Source organism: Myxine glutinosa, chromosome 12, assembly GCF_964187855.1.
Source record: "Myxine glutinosa chromosome 12, kmMyxGlut1.1, whole genome shotgun sequence".
NCBI lineage: Eukaryota > Metazoa > Chordata > Myxini > Myxiniformes > Myxinidae > Myxine > Myxine glutinosa.
In genome coordinates, this window is record NC_136272.1 from 86,785,087 (window position 1) to 86,804,397 (window position 19,311).

General features: G+C 50.9%; 1 protein-coding gene across 4 annotated transcripts in view; it reads right to left on the reverse strand.

Moving 5' to 3' along the window:
• The window catches only part of LOC137437582 (mRNA-decapping enzyme 1B), a 226,631-nt gene that overhangs the window by 107,640 nt on the left and 99,680 nt on the right, over window positions 1-19,311 (reverse strand). The window contains exon 1 of one of the 4 annotated variants that reach the window (XM_078766067.1): window positions 2,117-2,579. The exons of the other annotated variants lie outside the window; for them this stretch is intronic. Within the exon in view, the coding sequence (XP_078622193.1) occupies window positions 2,117-2,127 (11 nt within the window). The 5' untranslated portion in view covers window positions 2,128-2,579. Of the gene's footprint in view, window positions 1-2,116; window positions 2,580-19,311 lie in introns of those variants that run through there. 4 annotated transcript variants of the gene reach the window in all.

Here is a 19,311-nt window from a genome sequence, read left to right on the forward strand (position 1 = left end):
TACATACATATATATAAATATATATACATATATATATATATACATACATATATATATATACATATATATATATATATATAATATATACGCACTCGTATGCCAGGGTGGCTCAGGCATTTTCTCACTCCTGGGAGCCTATTGAACACAAAATATATTGTTACTGTCGCGGTTAAGATGTTATATTGACCGAGCGGTGGTGTATTACCGCGACCTAACAGTTCCCCCGATTCTTCCCCAACTCACCCGATTCACCCCAAACTTTGGCCGTATCGCACCGCAGCTGCCCAATCTGGAAAACTCTAAAACGACCGAATGCAAAGAGGAAAAGGAATAAGACGAGAAGACGGACAGAAGAGTAATTGGATTTATTATACACACAAGCAAAAAGAAAGCAGGCACGTTTATTTACAGACGAGATTAGATACACAGTGCAACGCTAGCTTACCTACAGTCTTAATTAACCCAGGGACAGAACAAACAAAAGACAGACTCACACGGGGAATGATGACAGGAATTGGCTGGAAGGAGAGGATGGCTTGGAGCTGTATTGTGCAGCACGATCGGCGCGTTTAGCAGCCGCCGTTCCTTCGCGGCCCTGCTCAAAACCGCCGTCCAGGCCCCAAGCGGCTGTTGGGTGTTGTTGCTGCTGTGGCCGCCGCTGCTTTTCCAGGATTACAACAGGCTTTGTGCTTTCGGGGATGTCCTCTCCTTGGATGTTCTCTATATTCTCTTGGTCCAATCACTCCTCACCCCCGACAATTCAACGCAACCAACGCAACCACTGACCACCACAACGCAACCACCGACGACCAAAACCACACAACTCAGCTCTGCTTCTTGGACCCTCTCTCTTCTCAACGGCATGGGCTCCCTTTTGTCTGCCGGTAAAAGCTCATCTCTCAAAGCTTGTCTCAGCTTCTCTTTTGGGAGCGTCGCGCTGCGGATTTTAGCTGCGGTCACGCCTGCTCATTCCCTCCTCTCAGCGCCTCTCTTTCTTCTTCAAAGCTCGACTGCTTGGGGAGCGTCGCGCTGTGGGTTATATAGGCCCCGCCCCTCAACCTTTGCGAACCTCCCCGATCGCTCTTCCTCCGCCCTCTCTAGCCAAACCCCTGGCTCATGGTTGGTCGAGTGGGGCTGGCTCACTCCTCCCCTCTATGACGAGGTGGAGACACGCCTTTCTTCTCCGACCCTGCCTCGTGGTCAATGGCGGTTATTGGAGGGGAGGTAATTGCCAAACGACGAAAAGGGGGAATGGAGGTTTTGGGAATGGGAATGAAGGGAATCTATCTCTTTCACTTGGTGCAATGGAGTACTTCTATTAATGGGAGACACAGCCTTACCCTAAAACACAGAATAAGATATAACTATCGAACAGGGGTATTCTATTATTGGCTGACGTGTATGCTTGTGGACTAATTATGGGATGCCCTTTGATCTTTACACAGCTCCGGAGGCAGGGGGCGCAGAATAAACAATAATAATAATTCACACAATCAAAAAAATATACAGTCCTCATATCCGCAACACTGCACCCTCCTCCTCTTAGGCACGTCCCGGGCCTACAACTTTTTATTTAGTGTGACACGTAGGTGTAGTTCCCTCTACTTTTAACCTGACCCTGAGTGCGACAGTTTTAAAACATAAATAAATGTGTCCCGCTGCTCCATTGCACCCTGCCTAACAGACTTACGCCCACAGTTAACCGAATTGCGGAATTGTCTTCAAACTACACACTGACGGTGGGGAGCATTATTTACAATGACGCTATTTTGATTTACAAGACTAACCCAGGACCTGTGATTGTTCTTTCTGGGGGGGAGACAGTCTGCTCTGCATCAATGCACCATGAAAGCACCCAAAAAACGCACCAATACACACCCAAGCACCAATCGGTGCAGTCACCATTGTTCAAGAATAAAAAAATAAATCAACAACCCCTAACCCTGCAGGTGATCTCTTGCTCTTCGGCTCCCTCTGCTGGTTATTATTATTGTCTTCCAGTTGTTGTCTTTCTTTCATTTTCTTACTGGCGGCCTATTTGCAATAAAGCTTGCCCAAACGTGTCCATTTTATTTATTTTATTTATGGCCCACAGGACCGACTACGTGTGGGTCACCTGTGGGGCATCGGTGCCCTGTGGCCAAGGTCCGCCAGCAAGATTTCGGGCCCTCATGGCTGGTTCCAGCAGAGGGGCCATGCCCCAACCCATGGGGTCCATAAGTGGTGCTCGGCCACAGACATGTGGTCCATAATGTGGTGCATCGATGCAGACAGCTGGTTCTGAGAGTTCCGGGCGCACAATGGCCGACTCACGCACGCTCCCCTCGGCGCCCCATGGCGCACAGGTCATGTGGGAGACAAAAGGGGGACAAGAGAAATGAGCGAGGGGTAAGGTCACAAGGGTACACGTCAATAAGGCAATGCAAGGTGAAATGCGCACGGAGAGCGAAATGAGAAAGCTCGTCCCTACCGTACGTCACCCCCCTGTCACCTACACTACCCTTGCCCTTACCCCATATGTACAAAAATCTACACATTACCAATCCATCGCTACCGTCACGTCTTCCCCTTATTTCCCTTATACCAAATTCGTCTTCACTCCCCCACTATCCAAAATTTGCCATCACCCAATTCGTCATCAATCCTCATAAGAAGGAAGAGATGGAACAACAAAGCACAATGTCACACCCACGTCATGATGCGTCTCACAATCCAAACATTTGCACAGTAAAAAATAATCAAAACATGGCATGGTGTGGAGTACCTGTCACCTCAGGTGAGTGGATGCAGATGGTGCGAGGAGACTCCAATCCTAACTATCCTCTAAATGACCTTAACACACTTTACACTACCCGGGGTCTTTCCCTGCCAATCCATTGGCCACTTACTCTATGGGTTCTAACAACCAATTCCCATTGACCAAACTGTGGTGCTTCTCAATTTGGGGTCTCACTCCCCCGATTCATCTCCCGGTGCCCTTGCACAATTTCTGGGCTGTGACGTGTAGCTCTCCCAGCAGGTCTACCCACCTGCACACCTCCACCACTGTAGTTGCCACCTGAGCTTACCTAGCTCCTCACCCTAACCTAACTAACTGGGGAAGACCCCTCCTGGCTCTGTCACCCCACTCGGTGCCCTCTGGCACTGGGCTACCCGGGTCCGTCCTCCGGATCCTCGGGCCCCATCCACAACAACTACTACCGGCTCCCAGAGCCCACCTGTGGCCTCACCTGGCCGACATCCTCACAGTGGTGGAGTGCCCAAACCAACTACACACACTAACAGGCTACACGCCCAGCCATTTCCACAACACTAATGCACCCATCCAAATACCATTCTGTCACCCGCACCACAGATGCCAATATCCAACCACAATTTACCTATACCCTCTACCTAACACTTACACTACCCGCCCCGGGTATTCGTGATGGGGATCCACTCTTCCCCCATTCACACCTTCGCACCACCCACTCCACTCCATCGTTTCCACCATACTCACTCCACGACCATCCATTCCAATACTCCACTTATTCCACACTCCATGTCTTCCACACAACCATTTATTCCATTCACCTGTTGGTGCACACCTGTGCACTCACACCTGGTGCCACCTGCACCCTTCTCTCCCCCAAGCGCATTCGCGCTGATCCACAACACTCACTACTCCCTCACTGCTCCACACACCTGTCCAGTTCTCACACAGCATCATCTCATCTAACTACTCCCCTCTGAAACTTGCGCTTCTCAGTCGTCCCTTTAAACTATTGCGCTCCCTCGTCATTATCATCCATACTAATCTACCTGCGTCCCCACTACAGGTATCAGTCACTAACTAAACCTTAACGTTACCTAATGTCAATCTCTTCTAGATCCCGACACACAATATCCTAACCCACCCGGGCTGGTTTTCACTGCCATCAACCCCATAACTAGTGCTCCTTTGCCCCCTTTGGTGTGAGGGATGGTGGATTGCCCATCCCACCACATCGGGGAGGTCCTACTATCAATTTCGCACACCTAAATCCAACCAATCAAAAATTCTGCCAATCATCTGCCAATCACCGTACCAATCATCAAATTTCGCCTTTTTCTAATTTTGGGTCCAAAACACTAACCTCATCACTCGTCTACTTATTAGATCCTCTCGGTGCGCCAATTCCCTTCTAAAGCTCGGCTTCGTACAGCCGAGCAATGAATGCGGGTTGTTTTGTGCCAGCGGCTAGATACGTCCCGCATTCGGGGCAGGGACGGGGGCTTACCCGGGCCGAGATCCCACGCACCACCTCGGCGTGGAGCCATCCAATGTCCCGATCTCGACCTGCCGGCACGTCTCAACAAAAAGTGGTCGCCATGACGACCCTTCCTATCGGGCTGCCCGCTCCGCCTAGTGGAGCACGGACGCGGCCGTTCCAAGCGAGGCCCAGCGTGGATCGCGTACGGCGGTCCTTTCGAACCCGCCGTGGCTCGGATCCCCGCTGGTTCTCGCGGCACGCGAAGTCCGGCACGCACCGAGGGCCCGATTCGGCTAAAAGTCGCTCTAACCGCTAACCCGGTTACCGTCGATGCCTCACCTGCATGCTTACACGCATACACTACCCCTTTCTTGCTCATACCTCCAGCTGTTCCCATGCTCCTCGTACCTTTCCTTACACACCTCGGTACACTCATTCCGCTCACAGACTTGGTCACACACCTGACCACCGAACACCTTTGCACGCATTCGTCGCTCGCACACCTCACCAAAACACCTCTTCGCGCCCCCTCCTCGGTCACCTCCTCTATGACAATCACAGGTGTGCTCTCACTCGCACACCCAACCACGTGCCTCATGACCAACTCAAGTGTGCATTCCCACACACGCTCTACCATTCCAGGTGTGCATCCTTCCATTCCAGGTGTACATCCTCGCTCACCTGTCACAACCAACTCACGCTCCGTGTCACTCTCACTACTCTCACCTCCACTCTCGGTCGCGCACTCACCCTTACTCTCGACAGCGCACTCTTTCCCCATGCACCTGTTCGTTACACACCTTTCTCGCGCACACTCTTGCGCACACTCTCCCGTTACATCCTCTGTAACACTCACCACAGGCGTGCATTCTCCCTTACTCTTGACAGCATGCGCTTTCCCCATGCACCCGTCCGTTACACACCTTTCTCGCGCATCCTCTCGCGCACACTCTTTCGTTACTTCCTCCGTAACACTTACCACACCGCGCTTCCATGTACCCCCTCGCACACGCGCTACGACCGACTCACTCTCGACAGCACACTCACTGGTCGGCGCGCACTTTTTCCTCACACACCCCATGGTCGGACATTCTCGCACACCTCTTTTTTCGCACACCTGACCTGTCACACACTTCACCAACGGCCTCTCACGAACACCCGGATCCAAACCAATCCCCAAGCCGACTGAAGCTTTCCTCACATCATATTGTTGCGAATATGGAATTTGGCCTCCATATCCGCTTGTAAATATTCCCCTATTTCCCCAATACTCCCCAACTATCCCCAATCCCCCATTCCCTAGTCCCATTGTCTGTAAACAACACTCTGTAGAACCGACCTTCCCCTTTTTCCCCCATTAAATGTCGTGCCCAGGTCCACCGCATCTCATGTAGACAACTTTCGGACATCTTGCTAGTTATTCTTAGTCTATGTCAGTTAAGGACTCGTTTCCATTAATTCTGACTCTTCGTTGCACCAGAATGTGATTATATGGCACCAGTAGTGAGTTTAGGACCTTCCCATACCTCTTCCCATCTTCTTCCCCAAACAACAACAACAACAACAACAACTACAAACAACAACTACAACAACGGCGCTGCGCGGGGGAGTGTGCGTCCTCACACCGGCTCGGTTAGCCGCCATTGACGATGCGCTCCGGCGGGGTTACCACGAAGGGGCTCCTTGTCAGCCCCTCGTCAAGGGCGGAGCCGGTAACCCCCCCCCCCCCCCCCGCACGCACCCAATGAGAAGCAACGTGCCGATTCCAGCTGGGGCGGAGCTAACGAGCCGAGGGCGTGTCACTCCCCGCCGGATATACGCGGCCACGTACCGGACGTGACGGGAGATGCGCCCCGAGCTTGAGAAGACAAGAGAGCCACCTCCGAGCGCTGAGAGACCTCCTGCATCTTTTGGGCCGCGCTATCCTGTCCCTGAGCACAAGGTGCACCTTGTGCTGGCCATCGAATACCCGCTTTCCTTGCCATCAATCCTCGTGTGAGTCAGCCTTGTCCCGTTTATCTGTCGTCTGTTGGGGTTAATATAAGAGTGTGTCTAAGTGCCTGTCTTTCTATGATGTCCCTCTTGTAGTTGTAATCTAACCTTCCGCCTTAATATAATCTCCTCCGGAGGTCTTGAGAACCGTATCCCTGGTGTCGTGTCATTTGAATCCCAGCCGTGGTGTCCTTTTCCTTTATTGACCTAGCGTAGCGCGACTAGTCAACGTTCGAGCATAATCGGGTAAACTGTGCAGACGTGGTCATACCAAACCGCTCGGTAAACTAACATCCACCACCGCGTCTGTAACAATTGGTGTCGAGGAGTGGAATTCGAACCCGGGACTAAATTTATTAGGCCCAAATTTGTAGTAGAATCGATTCGGAGCGCGTTTCCCGCGCGAAATTATAACGGCGAAATTTGATTTTGTTATACGGAAATAAAAACCCGAATTTTGAAAGTCGCGCTATGGCAGACCAAGACAGCTGGGGTCCGGTAGGGGAGAGTGAGGCAGGGTCGGTCCAGGACCAAATTGAGGGACGCGAGGAGAGCGAAGCAGTGAGGGCGGCAGGGTCGCAAAATAGCGTTGTCACGCACGAGGTGGCCACGGCGTCCACGCCCGCGACCGTGGCAGCGCCCCTGGTGGATCCGAACCTTTTTATGTTGCAAATGAGGGCCCTTATGGAACAAATGGGTGAGCGATTGGAGGGACAAATGGGGGTAATGGGGAACCGGATGGATGCTCAGGGTGAGCGATTGGAGGGCCAAATGGGGGTAATGAGGGACGAAGCGAGGGCTCAGAGTGAGCAATTGGGAGTAATGGGAAACCAAATGGGGGTAATGAGGGACGAAGCGAGGAGTACCGGTGAGGGGTTAGACAATAATTTTAAGGGATTAGACAAGAAATTTGGGAAGTTAGACAATAATTTTGAGGGGTTAGACAACGGGATAAAAGAGGTGAGAAATGGGTTAGAGGGGTTAGAAAACAGGATGGAAGGCAAATTGAGGGACATGAGGGACCAAGCGGAAAGGGAAGTTAACCAAATGGGGCAGCAGATAGAGGGGGTCAGAATGGGGGTAGAAACTAAACTGGATGCTCACAGGGAGGAAATGGAGCAGATGAGGGTGGCATCTGGGCAGGAGATGCAAGTGATGGGAGAGGAGATCAGAAGAGGAGTGAGTGAGGAGGTCGGAGGAGTGCGCGAGGAGGTGAGGCACTGTAAGGAGCGCATGGAGAAGGAGGTGAGAAAGGGGACTGTAAAATTGCAAGGGGGTATAGAGGAGTTGACGCTGGGAGTAGAACAACTGACAGTGGGACAAAAGGAGTTGGGGGACCAGGTAAAGAAGAACACTGCGGTAATAGGAGGGTTAAAAGCGACACAAAATGACCTAAAAAATGACTTGGTAGCGACGAAGAGGGAATGTCAGATGGTACGTGAGGGACTGACAACGAGGCTGGACGAGGTGATAGAGGTAATGGAGACGAAGGACCGGCAGGTGAGGACGCACATGGAAACGGTCAAGGTAGCCTTGGAGGACGAGCTTGAGGAGACGTACCGGGGAATAAAGGAGGTGAAGCAGAAATTAGAAGAAGTGGAAGAAGGGGTGAGCGAAATTAAGAAGCGACGGAGAGGGGATAAGAAAGAGATAAAAGAGGAGATAAAAGAATTGGTCCAAAGTCTGTGTTTGGATCGTGATGATGTGCTCATTAACCGGATGAGGGATTCGCAGGTGATGGAGGAGAAGCGAAGAGGAAGAGGACCCGGTGTAAGTGGTGACCAATATGGTCGTGCGTATGATGCGCCAGGGGATTTAATGAGCTTGGGGGTCGAGATGGACCCGGGTGTTCGTGAGAGGCCATTTGTGAAGTGTGCGACAGGTCTGGTGTGCGAAAGAGGAGGTGTGCGAGAAAGTCCGACTCTGGGGTGTGTGAGGAAAAAGTGCGTGCCAAGGAGTGAGGGTGCTGGCGAGAGTGAGTCGGTCGTAGCGCGTGTGCGAGGGAGCACATGGAAGCGTGGTGTGGTAAGTGTTACAGAGGGTGTGACGGGAGAGTGTGCGCAGGAGTGTGCGCGAGAAAGGTGTGTGACGGACAGGTGCATGAGGAAAGAGTGCGCTGTCAGAAGTAAGGAAGAGTGTCCACCTGTGGTGAGTGTTACAGAGGGTGTAACGGGAGAGTGTGCGCGAGAAAGGTGTGTGACGGACAGGTGCACGAGGAAAGAGTGCGCTGTCAAGAGTAAGGGTGAGTGCGCTGTCAAGAATGGAGGTGAGAGTATTGAGAGTGACAAGGAGAGTGAGTTGGTTGTGACAGGTGAGCGAGGATGTACACCTGGGATGGAAGGATGCACACCTGGAATGGTAGAGCGTGAGTGGGAATGCACGCTGGAATTGGTAGTGAGGCACGTGGTAGGATGTGCGAGTGAGAGCACACCTGTGATTGTCACAGAGGAGGTGACCGAGGAGGGGGTGCGAAGAGGTGTGTTGGTGAGGTGTGCTACCAACGAATGTGTGCCAAAGTGTTCGGTGGTCAGGTGTGTGACCAGGGCTGTGAGTAGAATGGGTGTACCTGGGTGTGTAAGGAAAGGTAGCATGGGAACGGCTGGATGTGTGAGCAAGGAACGGGCTGCGGGGTGTAAGCATGCAGGTGAAGCATCGACGTTACACGGGTTAGAGGTTAGGTCGACTTTTAGCCGAAGCGGGCCCTCGGTGCGTGCCGGGCCTCGCTTTGAACGGCCGCGTCCGTGCTCCACGAGGCGGAGCGGGCAGCCCGATAGAAAGGGTCGTTATGGCGACCACTTTTGGTTGAGGCAGTCCGGCAGGTCGAGATCGGGACATTGGATAGCTCCACGCCGAGATGGTGCGTGGGATCTCGGCCCGGGTAAACCTCCTTCCCTGCACCGAATGCGGGACGTATCCAGCCGCTGGCACAGAACAACCCGCATTCATGGCTTGGCTTTACGAAGCCGGGCTTTAGAAGGGAATTGGCGCACCGAGAGGCATTAGTGAGTAGACTGGGTGATGAGGTTAGTGTTTTGGACCCAAAATTAGAGAAAAACAAAATTTGATGATTGGCAAAGGATTGGCAGTAGTGATTGGCAGATGATGGGTAGGATTGGCAAATTTTTGATTTGTTGAAATTGGATGTGCAAAATTGGTAGTGAGCGATGGGCCCAGTGGGTAAGGGTGGCATCCCTGCCCCCCTTCCCATGGGGGCAAATGCGCAATAGCTTATGGGGTATATGGCAGTGAAAACTAGCCCGGGTGGGTTAGGTTATATGGATAGGGCCCTAGAAGATGACATTAGGTGACGTTAAGTTTAGTTAGTGACTGATACCTGTAGTGGGGACGCAGGTAGATAAGTGTGGATGATAATGACGTGGGAGCGCAATAGTTTAAAGGGACGACTGGGAAGCGCAAGTTTCAGAAGGGAGTAGTTAGCTGAGATGATGCCGTGTGTGTGAGGATGGAACAGGTGTGATTGCACAGGTGTGCAACTGGACAGGTGTGTGGAACAGTGTGTGAGTAATGAGTGTTGTGGATCAGCGCGAATGCGCTTGGGGAGAGAAGGGTGCAGGTGGCACCAGGTGTGAGAGCACAGGTGTGCAAGTACAGGTGTGTGGAGAGAGTTGGAGTAAGTGTTACGGAGTGGTGTGCATGGTGCGAAGGTGTGGATGGGGAAGAGTGGACCCCTTTCACGAGTACCCGGGGCGGGTAGTGTAAGTGTTAGGTAGAGGGTACAGGTAAATTGTGGTAGGATATTGGCATCTGTGGTGCGGTTGCAGAATGGTGTTGTGAATGGGTGCATTAGTGTTGTGGAAATGGCTGGGCGTGTAGCCTGTTAGTGTGTGTAGTTGGTTGGGCACTCCACCACTGTGAGGATGTCGGCCAGGGGAGGCCGCAGGTGGGCTCTGGGAGCCGGTAGTTGTGAGTGGGTGCCTGAGGATCCCGGGTGTGGATCGGATAGCCCAGTGCCAGGGAGGGCACCGAGTGGGGAGAGCGCCAGAGGGCCTTCCCCAGGTAGTTAGGTTAGGGTAAGGAGCAGGTAAGCTCGGAGGCAACTGCAGTGGTGGAGGTGTGCAGGTGGGTAGACCCGCTGGGAGAGGTACACGTCGCAGCCCTGAAATTGTGCGAGGGCACCGAGAGATGAATCGGGGGAGTGAGACCCCAAATTGAAAAGCACCACAGTTTGGCCAATGGGAATTGGTTTTTAGAACCCATAGTGTAAGAGGGCCAATGGTTTGGCCGGAGAAGGACCCCGGGTAGTGTAAAGTTGTTAAAGTCATTTAGGAGATAGTTAGGATTGATGAACCTGTCGCACCATACGCAGCCACTTACCAGTGGTGATGATGATGACTCCACACCTGTGTTTTCTTTGTTTGTGTTGCAGGAAGGAGAATTGCTGTCGGATTTGTGAGACGCATCACGACGTGGATGAGACATTGGGGTGATTCCATTTCTCCCTCCCTAGGAGGGACTGATGATGAATTGGTGATAGCAAATTATGATGTTGAGTTGGAGATGGCAAATTTTGATGAGAGTTGAAAATGGCAAATTTGATTGGTTAGGAGGGAGAGAAGACGAATTTGGTTTATGGGAGGAACGGGGAAGACAGTAGGGACGTTTGTTGATTGGTAAAGTAGATGTTTATGGGTAGTGTTGTGTTTTGTGGATGCAGTAAGGGGTAAGGGAGGGGCCATGTAGGTTACCTGGTGGGGGGGGGGGGGCGTACGGTAGGAACGTACCTGTCTCACCTGGTTCCCATGTGCCCCCAGTGTGCATTACCTTGCATTGCGTGCACTTTTGCGCCCTTACCACCTTACTCACTTACTCACTTGTCTGCTTCTTTTGTCTCCCACCTCCGAGGATCTGGCTTTGGGGTAGAGAGAGAGGAGAGAGAGGTGCTGGCTCCGCAGTTGTGGGCCTGCACTTTCGCTGCTTGCTGCTTGGATCGATACACCATATGGACCGCAATGTTTGTGGCCACCCACAATGGACCGCAGTTCTTTTGCGGCCAAGCACCACCCATGGATGGACCTATGGGTCAACGTGGCACCTATGCCATACAAGGTGAACCACTAACAGTTGGCCCCCTGACGGCCACAATAAAGAAATGGACGCGGTTGGCGCCTTTCTTTATTTTTCTAAGGAAGTAAGAAGGCCAAGTGCACCACACGAAGGCAAGACCAGCGGCAGAACATCGGCCGGCTGCGACACCACACAATGATTTATAGACACTTTATTGGTGCACCGGATGGTGCTGACTGTACATGAGGGGGTGGTGCTTTTCGTGCTGGAAAAGGGTGCTCTGCACGTTATTAAAGGCCGTAGGCCACAGAGCACTCGTGGGTTGGTGTATCGATGCTGGCATGCGTGCTCTCTCTATGCATAACATCTGCATGTGTCCCTCCAAAGACAGGTCCTGGATCGTAGTGTAAATAGCAGCGTAGTCTTGTAAATAATGCTCCCTACCGGCTGTATGTTTAGTTTGCGAATTCTTTCCGGATTCGGTTATCCTGTGGGTGTGTTTCTGTGAGGAGAAGGGTGCAACGTCGCAGGGGGACATATTTACTCATTTGTGAATATCTGTAAAACTGTCGCACTCAGGGTAGAGTTAATAGTAGAGGGAACTACATCTGAGTGCCACACTAAAATAGGTAAAAATTTATCGGGTCGGGACGCCCCGAGGGTAGAGAAGGGTGCAATGTTGCGAATATGGAATTTGGCCTCCATATCCGCTTGTAAATATTCCCCTATTTCCCCAATACTCCCCAACTATCCCCAATCCCCCATTCCCTAGTCCCATTGTCTGTAAACAACACTCTGTAGAACCGACCTTCCCCTTTTTCCCCCATTAAATGTCGTGCCCAGGTCCACCGCATCTCATGTAGACAACTTTCGGACATCTTGCTAGTTATTCTTAGTCTATAATAATAATAATAATTCATTTATTTTGTATAGCGCTTTTCCAGAAGCCCAAAGGCGCTTTGACAGAGTGGAAAACATAATGCATAACAATACATGAAAACAACAATTGCAAAAAGACAAGAATCAAGAAAACAAACAGCAGCGATATACGGCATATATATAAGACAAGAATCAAAAAGACAAGACAAGAATCAATAGGGAAATATTTAAAGCAAAAGGAGGGAGAAGGAGAAGAGATAGTCAGGGGTTAAATGCTGTGGGTTGAATGTTGAATGCAGCGTTGAACAGGTGGGTCTTTAGTGATGTTTTGAATGTGGTGAGTGAGGAGGAGTCTCTGATGGTGTGAGGTAGTGAGTTCCAGAGGGTGGGAGCAGCGATGGAGAAGGCCCTGTCCCCCCAGGATCTGAATTTGGTCCGGATGGAGGGGGTCAGGAGGTTGGTACCAGCAGAGCGGAGGTTGCGGGTGGGAGTGTGTCTGGAGAGGAGGTCAGCCAGGTAGGATGGGGCCAGGTTATGGAGGGCTTTGTATGTCAAGAGGAGGATTTTGTACTGGATTCTCTGGGGGATGGGGAGCCAGTGAAGCTTGTAAAGGACGGGGGTGATGTGGTCACGGGTCCGGGAATGAGTGAGTAGACGGGCAGCGGAGTTCTGAATGTATTGGAGTTTATTGGTGATTTTTGAGGGTGAACCATAGAGGAGGCTATTGCAGTAGTCCAGACGGGAGGTGATGAAGGCGTGGATGAGGGTTTCTGCAGCCGTGGAGGAGAGGGATGAGCGGAGACGGGCAATGTTTTTCAGGTGAAAGAAGGCTGACTTTGTGATCTGTTTAGTGTATTTGTCGAAGGAAAGGGTTTGGTCAAAGATGACGCCAAGATTCCGGATGTGAGGGGAGGTGGATACTGGGATACCGTCGATGTTGAGGGCAAAGTTATGGGTGGATTTTGTGAGCGTTTTTGGGCCAATGATGATTATTTCAGATTTATCACAGTTAAGCTTGAGGAAGTTGATTTGAAGCCAGGATTTTATTTCAGTGATGCAGTTTGTCAGGATAGAGTGGGTGTCGGTGGAGACGGACTTGGTGGAGATGAAAAGCTGGATATCATCGGCGAAGCAGTGGAATTGGAGACCATGACGGCGGATTAAGTGACCGAGCGGGGACAGGTAAAGGATGAAGAGGAGGGGGCCAAGAACTGAACCTTGGGGGACACCTTGGGGGAGGGGAGCAGTGGGGGATTTGCAGTTATTGATGGAGATGAACTGGCATCTGTCAGAGAGGTATGATTTAATCCAAGAGAGGGCAGTGCCGGTGACGTTAAAGGTGGATTCAAGTCGGGTGAGGAGGATAGTGTGATCGATGGTGTCAAAGGCAGCGCTGAGGTCGAGGAGGACGAGAATGTTGAGGTTGCCAGCGTCAGAGGAGAGGAGAAGGTCGTTGGTGATTTTGAGGAGAGCAGTTTCAGTACTGTGGTTGGAGCGGAATCCGGATTGGAATGTTTCATACAAGTTATTGGCAGAGAGATGATGTTTGAGTTGAGTGGCTACAGCGCGTTCCAAAACTTTTGACAGAAAGGGTAGGTTGGAGATGGGTCTGAAGTTGTTTAGGGTGTCAGGGTTTAGACCAGGTTTTTTTAGAATGGGGGTAACAGCAGCAATTTTGAGGGAAGGTGGGACGATGCCTGTAGACAGGGAGGAGTTTATTGTTGCAATGATAAGTGGAGAGAGAGCAGGGAGGGAGGCTTTGACAAAGCTGGAGGGGATGGGGTCAAGAGTGCAGGTGGCAGTTTTCATTCCTATGAGGAGTTCAGAGAGGTCAGTAGGAGAGATTGGGGAGAACCGAGACAGGGGATGGCAGGACAAGGGGGGGCAGGTGGTTGGAGGGGGAGCGGGTGCGGCGGTGGTCAAGCTGTTGTAGATGTTGTCAATTTTGCGTTGGAAGAAAGAGAGGAAGGAGATGCAGTTGTCTACTGTGAATGACTGGGTGGTGGTGTTCAGGGGGCGGAGGAGTTTGTTTATTGTCGAGAAGAGTGCTTTTGGGTTTCCGGAGCCAGAGTGGATAATTTGAGAGTAGTAGGCAGAGCGGGCGCGGGAGAGGGCATCTTTGTAGTGTTGTATGTGGTCCTTGTAGGCTTGGGAGTGAACTGTGAGACCCGTTTTATTGCGGAGTCTTTCAAGTTGGCGAGCACGAGTTTTCATCAGGTGGAGTTCAGGGGTAAACCAGGGAGCAGAATGGGTGAAAGAAACTGTTTTGGTTTTTGCAGGCGCAAGCTGGTCAAGGCAGGAGGAGAGAGTGTGGTTGTAGTAGTCAGTGAGGTCGGAAGGGGTGTGGAGGTCAATGAAGGGAGAAGTGGACATTTTTTCAGAGAGGGTGGATGAGAATGAGGTAGGTGAAAGAGCGTTTAGCTTACGGAAGTTGATTGTGCGATAATGCCTTGGTGTTGGGGCGGGGATGTTGATGGTCAGAGTGATGGCTAAGTGGTCAGAGAGGGTGAGGTCGGAGCCATAGAGATGGTGCAAATTTAATCCAGTGGAGCAGACAAGGTCCAAAATGTGACCACGGATGTCAGTCTATGTCAGTTAAGGACTCGTTTCCATTAATTCTGACTCTTCGTTGCACCAGAATGTGATTATATGGCACCAGTAGTGAGTTTAGGACCTTCCCATACCTCTTCCAATCTTCTTCCCCAAACAACAACAACAACAACAACTACAAACAACAACTACAACAACGGCGCTGCGCGGGGGAGTGTGCGTCCTCACACCGGCTCGGTTAGCCGCCATTGACGATGCGCTCCGGCGGGGTTACCACGAAGGGGCTCCTTGTCAGCCCCTCGTCAAGGGCGGAGCCGGTAACCCCCCCCCCCCCCCCCCCAATGAGAAGCAACGTGCCGATTCCAGCTGGGGCGGAGCTAACGAGCCGAGGGCGTGTCACTCCCCGCCGGATATACGCGGCCACGTACCGGACGTGACGGGAGATGCGCCCCGAGCTTGAGAAGACAAGAGAGCCACCTCTGAGCGCTGAGAGACCTCCTGCATCTTTTGGGCCGCGCTATCCTGTCCCTGAGCACAAGGTGCACCTTGTGCTGGCCATCGAATACCCGCTTTCCTTGCCATCAATCCCCGTGTGAGTCAGCCTTGTCCCGTTTATCTGTCGTCTGTTGGGGTTAATATAAGAGTGTGTCTAAGTGCCTGTCTTTCTATGATGTCCCTCTTGTAGTTGTAATCTAACCTTCCGCCTTAATATAATCTCCTCCGGAGGTCTTGAGAACCGTATCCCTGGTGTCGTGTCATTTGAATCCCAGCCGTGGTGTCCTTTTCCTTTATTGACCTAGCGTAGCGCGACTAGTCAACGTTCGAGCATAATCGGGTAAACTGTGCAGACGTGGTCATACCAAACCGCTCGGTAAACTAACATCCACCACCGCGTCTGTAACAATATACATTGCCGAATATTTCGCCACTCACCTTGGCACCTCGTCTCCGCACCTCCTTTGCCACCTGCAAACTCTTTATTTGGTTACTGAGCAGCACATCACGATTCGAGCACAGACCTTGTACCAATTCCATTACTTCCTCCTTTATCTCCCTCTTAGTTTCTGTCCGTCCCTTCTTAATTTCACTCACCTCTTCTTCCACTTCCTCTAATTTTTGCTTCACCTCTTTTATTTCCCTGTGCGTCTCCTCAAGTTCGTCCTCTAAGGCTACCGTGACCGTCTCTATGTGCATCCTCACCTGCCGGTCCTTTGTCTCCATTATCTCTGTCACCTCGTCCACCCTCATTGTCAGTCCCTCACGTACCATCTGACATTGCTTCTGTGTCGCTATTAAGTCATTTTTTATTTCTTTTTGTGTCGCCTTTAACCCTCCTAGTACCGCAGTGTTCCTTTGAACCTGCTCCACTAACTCCGTTTGTCCCTCTGTCAGCTGTTCCACCTCCTCCGTCAGATCTTCTATTCCCCTTTGTAACTTTGCCGCCCCATTTCTCACCTCTTTCTCCATACGCTTCTCACCTCGCTTTACCTCCTCGCGTAGCCCCGAAACCTCCTCACTTACACCTCGTCGTATCCCCTCCATCTCCTCCATCTCTTTTGTAGATGCCACCCTCATCTGTCCCAATTCATCCCTCTGAGCATCCAGTTTACTTTCTAACCCGATTTGCACCTCCTCTATCTGGTTCCCCATTCGTTTGATTTCCCTGGCAGATTGTTCCCCTATTTCCCGCAATTTGTCCTCCATCCTATTTTCTAACCCCATTAACCCATTTTTCACCTCTTTTATCCCGTTGTCTAACCCCTCACCGGTACCCCTCGCTTCGTCCCTCATTACCCCCAATTGCTCACTCTGAGCATCCATCCGGTTCCCCATTCCTAAAATTTGGTTTCTCATCCCCCTGTTCTCTTCCCTCTCCTCATCCGCCTTGACCATGAAGGCCTGCATCTGCTGCATGAATAGGCCCCAGTTCATTGGTGCTGCGGCCGCTGCTACGGTCACGGGCGCGGCAAAATTTGGTGCCGCTACACCCACGTGCGCGAGGACGCCATTTTGCGCGCCTGAAGCCCCGTGCGCGAGGACGCCATTTTGTGCGTCTGATACACCCTCAACCACATCGCCAATGTTCTCCTCCTCTCCTTCCTCCACATACATTTCCCCGAGGTCCTGGGTCGATTCCACCCCGTCTATCTCTAGCTCACCCACCGGCATCCGATCGCCTTGACCAGCCATGGCGCGATTTCAAAATTCGGGTTTTTGTAAAACAACACAAATTTCCAGCAGCTTGTAATTTTGAGCGCGTTAAGCGCGCTTCGGGTCCGTATCCCACTCCTGACACCAATTGTTACTGTGGCGGTTAAGATGTTATATTGACCGAGCGGTGGTGTATTACCGCGACCTAACACTAACAGTTCCCCCGCTTCTTCCCCAACTCACCCGATTCACCCCAAACTTTGGCCGTATCGCACCACAGCTGCCCAATCTGGAAAACACTAAAACGACCGAATGCAAAGAGGAAAAGGAATAAGACGAGAAGACGGACAGAAGAGTAATTGGATTTATTATACACACAAGCAAAAAGAAAGCAGGCACGTTTATTTACAGACGAGATTAGATACACAGTGCAACGCTAGCTTACCTACAGTCTTAATTAACCCAGGGACAGAACAAACAAAAGACAGACTCACACGGGGAATGATGACAGGAATTGGCTGGAAGGAGAGGATGGCTTGGAGCTGTATTGTGCAGCACGATCGGCGCGTTTAGCAGCCGCCGTTCCTTCGCGGCCCTGCTCAAAACCGACGTCCAGGCCCCAAGCGGCTGTTGGGTGTTGTTGCTGCTGTGGCCGCCGCTGCTTTTCCAGGATTACAACAGGCTTTGTGCTTTCTGGGATGTCCTCTCCTTGGATGTTCTCTATGTTCTCTTGGTCCAATCACTCCTCACCCCCGACAATTCAACGCAACCAACGCAACCACTGACCACCACAACGCAACCACCGACGACCAAAACCACACAACTCAGCTCTGCTTCTTGGACCCTCCCTCTTCTCAACGGCATGGGCTCCCTTTTGTCTGCCGGTAAAAGCTCATCTCTCAAAGCTTGTCTCAGCTTCTCTTTTGGGAGCGTCGCGCTGCGGATTTTAGCTGCGGTCACGCCTGCTCATTCCCTCCTCTCAGCGCCTCTCTTTCTTCTTCAAAGCTCGACTGCTTGGGGAGCGTCGCGCTGTGGGTTATATAGGCCCCGCCCCTCAACCTTTGCGAACCTCCCCGATCGCTCTTCCTCCGCCCTCTCTAGCCAAACCCCTGGCTCATGGTTGGTCGAGTGGGGCTGGCTCACGCCTCCCCTCTATGACGAGGTGGAGACACGCCTTTCTTCTCCGACCCTGCCTCGTGGTCAATGGCGGTTATTGGAGGGGAGGTAATTGCCAAACGACGAAAAGGGGGAATGGAGGTTTTGGGAATGGGAATGAAGGGAATCTATCTCTTTCACTTGGTGCAATGGAGTACTTCTATTAATGGGAGACACAGCCTTACCCTAAAACACAGAATAAGATATAACTATCGAACAGGGGTATTCTATTATTGGCTGACGTGTATGCTTGTGGACTAATTATGGGATGCCCTTTGACCTTTACACAGCTCCGGAGGCAGGGGGCGCAGAATAAACAATAATAATAATTCACACAATCAAAAAAATATACAGTCCTCATATCCGCAACAATATATATATATATATATATATATATATATACAAGGCAGCTTTTGGTACCGCTGGTCGCACCATCAGGAAAGTGATGCGTTGTGATAGTGTCAGGGAGGAATTAACAACACCTCTGTTATTCTGACTGACAGTTTTGCCAACAACAGTAATCGATATAGCTTGGCCTTATACTAAAATCGACTTATCAATAAATCAAAGAAAGAAAAGCTTTTACTCTACATCGACTTGAACACTGAAAAATACTGTACTCCATCAAGCTATGAATGAAGGTATTGGAGGTCGTCATAAGTTCAGATTTGCAAAGGAAAAACCTTGCACGACCAAAGATGCGCAAGCTTTTGAGGCCAACGTTGAAATGTGGTTTGCCCAAGAAACAGTGTGGGTGATGGTGAGACCCAGGAGTTTGAATGACTGAACGTCCTCAAGAGAATTGTTAAGTAGATGGGAGATTTTCCCAGATTGTCCTTTCTGCAGCACCAGGTCTATGCAAGGAGTATGGTATAATCATCCAACCTGGTGTGGTGATTCCAACAGGATCTTCACAGAGACCACTACATCCCCCTTACATTCTTCAGATCCTCCACTATTCGCCTTAAATTTGAGATGCACCATTTGAGGGCAATGTTCATCATTCGTACATCAATCCTACCATTTAATAGAAGTCCGTGTTCAATATTCCAGACGGGGGAGGTGGGAAGGGAAGAGAAACAAATAATTACTTTTTTTGAAATATCGTGCTAGAAAATCGGTTTTGGCCCTAACACTCAATGGTGAAAAATTAATTGGATGTTCAAAAAAAATTCTCGTATCAAGCAAGATCTGCAATCGGATCTTCGCCAAAATCTGATCAATTTGTCCTTCTCACACCCCTAACATGTCCACCAAGCTTGGTCCCAATCGTCTACAACATCTTGAGATATTGTGCTATATTATATATCGTTTTTTTTGTCCTATC